Source organism: Microchirus variegatus (genome assembly GCF_963457635.1).
Source record: "Microchirus variegatus genome assembly, chromosome: 2".
Classification (NCBI taxonomy): Eukaryota; Metazoa; Chordata; class Actinopteri; order Pleuronectiformes; family Soleidae; genus Microchirus; species Microchirus variegatus.
The window spans coordinates 45319229-45324637 of NC_139803.1; the positions used below are offsets into that span (position 1 = coordinate 45319229).

The window sequence follows — 5409 nt, forward strand, 5'->3', positions numbered from 1 at the left end:
TACTGATAGAAGCAAAACAAAGAAGTCAAATCTGTGTGTGTGTGTGTGTGAAAAATCCTGCTACTGTTGACAAGCTGCAAATAAGTCAGAGGAACATAAACATCTGATTTGCACTAAAAACTGAATTTTATGGATGTGGGATGATATGGTAGTATTAATTGTATATTTGTATATTTATGTATGCATATACATAATAATGAATTATTTTCTTTTGTGAATAAAAAAGTCACTGTTGAAAACGGATTGTGCTTGACTGTCTGGAGTTTGAATGCAGTCTCTAAATGTGATTCTAGTATAAACATCAAAGTCTATGTTCATTTGCTCATTCCAGGGTTTTTCACTTTCACTGAACACATTTCTAAGACTTTCTAATTCCTAAATTCTACTGAAGAGATTCTACTGAGTAAAAACAGGAGTTGTGCTAGAGGACCTTGAAAATAATGATGTGCAAGATAAGAGTGATTTCTTCATATAACACTGTTGCTGGAATAGTTTTTGTTTTGCAGGTAAATCTATTTAAAGCCAAGAAAGTATGAAAACTGATTTTAAATGTCTTTAACGTCAAAAAGTATTGAATGAACACTAAACTGTTAAGATTTGACAAAATAACTATATCCATGTCAGGGTGGTGAAAAGTGAGCAGGGTAGCCTCGTTTCCAGTGAACCCTCCTCCTCCTCCTCCTCCTCCTCCTCTTCCCCCCCTCCCTCCTCCTCCTCCTCCTCTTCCCCCCCTCCCTCCTCCTCCTCCCCTCCCCCTCCTCCTCCTCCTCCTCACAGGAGAGTGTTCCCAGGGTCGCAGTGCTCTGCAGTGGCGCTGTCCTTGGTGCTGAATTCATATCTCTATCTCTATATATAAGTATATACATATGTGATGAGCAGTTTTTAGGACAACCATCATGATTATCTGTCTATAAATATATGTAAATATATGAATGACTTCATTTGAACCAAATCAAGGGAACATTTATGTTAACTTAAGTATTGAGGGAGATTCTATTCTTAATTGTTTTCCGTTCAGAAGTTCACTGGAAATCCTCAAGGTCGTAGTAGTATGTCATTCCACATATGAACTCATTTCAAACATGTCCATTATTATAAGACCACTTCACTCCTTCTGATTGCATAACCATAGTGTGTGTGTGTGTGTGTGTGTGTGTGTGTGTGTGAAACAGTGTCCTGTGGAAATTTAGAGCATTTCTTCTAAACCTTTCATATACTCACATATATGCTACCCAGGACCCAGTTGGCAAACTCCAACACCACTGTTGGTTTTCTTCAAGTGCACAGGACATGATCTTGAATTAGCTCTATCTTTTTTTTTTCATGATACACTGTCCTCCCTGCTCCCTGTGGCCAGACAGGTATTTTCCATCAGGAATGACTTTCTTTTCCATTCCCTCCCTCTTACAACCATGATACACTGCATCGTCATGCCAAACAGAAACCAACCTTCCATGCTACACGTCACTGGAAGTCCTGGGTCTGAGGGAGAGGTTGGACGGGATGCACCCGCAACACGCCATCCACAGTGACTTCTGGATGTCAGGGTTCCGAAACGCATAGATGATGGGGTTGATGACAGAGCAGCAGGTTGCTGGGAGGACCGTGGCATAGGTGTATATTACAGGGTAGCTGGAGTCTGCCACAATAGAGTACATGGCAAACGGCAGCCAGCACACCCCAAAGGCACACAGGATGGCTGACAGTGTGGAAACACCTTTGGTGGTGGAGATGGCCACAAACTGGTGCTGCACTGCGATCTGTTGTGCGTGACGAAAGGCAATCTTGCAGATTTGAAGGTAGAGCTGCATCATTAGTGCAAAGACCAGAAGGAAGGTAACAGCCAGTGCCACGGCGTTGTTTTTGGTTACAGGTCGGCAAACGCTGCACGTGGACTCATCTTTCAAGCAGTTCCAGCCAAGCGCGGGCAGCAAGCCAAGCGTGAAACATGACACCCAGATGAATACCACCATCACGTAGGTGAAGGTGACCGTCCGTTCAGTGTGGTAAGTCAGGGCATTGTACAGTGACAGGTACCGGTCCACCGTGATGGCCAGAATATTCAGGACAGATGCTGAGAAGGCGGAGATCAGAAGTCCGACTGACAACAACATCACAAACTCCACCGAGTTATCGACCATATAAGTGAAGACAAAGTTCAAGATAAGGCCAAGGCCTGCAAAAAGATCTGCTACAGCCAGCGATCCAATCAAGATGAACATTGGGGCGCGCAGTGTTGGCGTGTAAAACAGCACAGCGATCACCAGAGCGTTCTCACAGGAGATGAGCGTCCCTGTCACACACAGTGCGATATCCCAGGGGCTGACGTCCTGGACAGAAACCACAGTGGTCGCTGGCTGCAGGTCGGGGATCAGAGTTCGTACGATGGGCTCTGCAGAGGAGTTGGATGGATCTTCACCAAGGTTCCAGGTGGAGTCAAAGGGGTCGAGGGGGGAAGAGCTGTTGAGGTTGATGTCACTGCCACCGCTCATGGCTTTTGCTGCGGCCAGAGAGAAAATCATGGCTGGAGAGACAAGAAGGAAGATGAGGCGAATGAAAAGAACGTTGTTATAAAAGAAAGTCGATGAAAATTAATTGTTATGTGTTTGAACAAAGTTTGGAAATAAGTCGTGGGATTTAAGAAATGATACGTTTACATAAGAGGAAACAAAGAGTAAGAAATGAGATGATGGTGAAGGGTAATGATTTGGAAATTTTATTTACACAATTAAAACTCAAAGATGAGCCACGAAAAAAAGACAATTCCAGGTTTTAAAGACAAGAGGAGCTGAGACAGGTTTATAAAAAGAGGAAGAGGATTTTGAAAAGGATAAAACAACGTGACTTTAACATCTGTCTCCATATTGAATATTTAACCAAATCAACGACCCTGACATCACCAGCCGCTCTGACGCTACATACTGACACTGATGAGCAGCAGCAACACAATTTCAGGTGTGTAAACACACAAAGACCATGGATAGATAGATAGATAGATAGATAGATAGATAGATAGATAGATAGATGGATTTTTGTCTTGAAAACAAAACAACATGCAAAGCATGATTGGGGAAAAGCAATAAAAATAGATAAAGGAAAAGAAAGACATTCCTACCTAAATGATGACTCACTGAAGAGGAGAAGTCCATTTTCCACTCCGTCAAAACCATCATTAATAAATTCTATTTTTAGAATATTTCTAAAAACAGCGCGTGACGTCCTTGGACATGGCAGTGGTAGCTGATGTCCACTGGTGGCGCGTGCTCAGACATGCACGTGCTCAAGAACTGACGCTCATTTGGATTAAAATCCACACATTAAAGAGTCTCGCGCTCGCAGACACAAAAAGCAGCGCTGAGCTAATTTTAGCTCAGTCAGCTGTGGCTGCCAGAGCGCGCGCGCCAAAACGATGTGGAGCTTCATTCACAAAAACACACCCCCCCCCCCCCATTCTTCATCCGTCTCCGTCCTTGTCTCGCACTCTCGTGCACGCACACGTGCACACCGCGTCAATGACTGCAAACGAAGGTCAGCAGCAGCGGAGCTCCACGTCACTGCGGTATCACGAGCTCGTGCAGCATCTGCCCGTTTTATTTTACCACAACCAGCGACGTGTCACGAGCTGGTTGTGTGTGTGCGCGCGCATGTTTTAGCAGAACTAACATTAGCATATTACCATGATTTTAATTGAGCTGCAGCAGTGCAGTGTCTGATCCAGCGCGCGCGCGCCACACACACACACACACACACACACACACACACACACACACACACACACACACACACACACACACACACACACAGAGGACCACGCCACAGAGGATGATGATGAGGATGATGATGAGGATGATGATGAAGATTTTACCAGCTCCTTGGTTTTCAGGATCCTTCCGGTCTTTTTTTCCACTTCACATAAAAATCTCCGTCTTCTTCTCTTTTCTCTGTCATCAGCAGCGCGCGCCACAGTCCTCCGTTGGCATGGTTATTCGCCTTCTGTCGGCAGCTCCGTCCACGCGCAGCGCATCCTCAGCTCCTCATTGGAGGCGCGTGTCATTCTCCCTCTGACGTCAGAGATCTCCGCTCCTCCGGTCACCGTCATCACGGTCCGTGTGTGAATCACGGCGAGAATATCATGAGCGAGATTTATCTTTATTGATTTATTTTAAAGTTTTATTTAATGTTACTTTTGTTACTCGCGCTGTGTGTGCGTGGGTGATTGTGTGCGTGTGTGAGTGTGAGTGTGTATGAGTGTGTGTGTATGTGCAGGCAAACCAGCTATAGAGACGGCTGTATGGTGCTTATGCAATCTCCTACTGCATTACTCACGCACGGCTCTCTCTCTCTCTCTCTCTCTCTCTCTCTCTCTCTCTCTCTCTCTCTCTCTCTCTCTCTCTCACACACACACACACACATAAATTGAAGTTTATATTGTGCACAAACTGACGGCTTGTTTGAGTCTCACAGCAGATAATGTTGTTGCTGAATTTTACACGATTTATCCCTTTAACACACAGTGTTTGACACAGTTGTGTAGTTTGCTTGACGATAATTCTGCGACAGTTTGTGCTTTCTGAATAATTCCAGCTGCTCATTTCAGCCACGCTGTCGCACGACGCTGGTGAATCATCGTCTTTGTCACCAGAGAGAAAAGAGTTGGAAAAAAGTCTCCTGTACAAAGGTTCTGAGCCATGTACACAACCTTTGTCTTTGTTTTTCTTCATTTCAAATTGTTAATACACCATTTTTTAACATGCAGTACGGGTTAGCGTTAGCCCTAACCCTAACCCAGTAAACTGTAAATGACTGCAAAATATTGAAGTTCTTGTGGAAAAAGACGCATTTTCTGGCTCTTTCACGGTGAAAATAAGAAAAGTCCAGAGCGTTAAAGGGTTAAAAGACAACATTTTCACACACAGAGTGACGACTGTGTGTTTGATCCAAAAAGACAAAGAAGACAAAAAGCAGTAATATTATAATATTTAATGCCAAAGATATAAAACTGTCTTCTTAAATGAAACTTCCTAAATGTTTCATTCCTATTTCCACTTTGTGCACCGCTGATGAAAATTAACTGCTATATTTATATTTTATTTAATGTTAAAGTCTATTCCAATGAAAACTAACCTGTATTTGCTCAGATCTTCTCAGCTTCATTTCCCTCACGGCTCTAGTGACGTTCACTTCTCTAAAAAGATGATTTTATAGACAGCGTCGCTCAGATCATCTGGATTCTCGTCTTCTTTAATAACTCATGTATCAGCGTGAAAACATCACACTTTTTAAACTAAGGACAAAAACATCTAAACTTGTTGGACAGAAACATGTGATTGTGATGAAATGTCCTGCAGTTACAAGACCTTTCCTACACTTCACTCTGAGTGAAAAGATAATGACATGCATTCATCCAGC

General features: G+C 43.4%; 1 protein-coding gene across 1 annotated transcript; it reads right to left on the minus strand.

Annotated features, from left to right (window-relative positions):
- Positions 1-1457: 1457 nt before the first annotated feature.
- gpr185b (G protein-coupled receptor 185 b) lies at positions 1458-2522 on the minus strand (the record flags this gene model as incomplete). Its single annotated transcript, XM_083904369.1, has 1 exon — positions 1458-2522. One exon carries the CDS (start codon positions 2520-2522, stop codon positions 1458-1460), a length of 1065 nt encoding a protein of 354 aa, XP_083760495.1.
- Positions 2523-5409: the final 2887 nt, after the last annotated feature.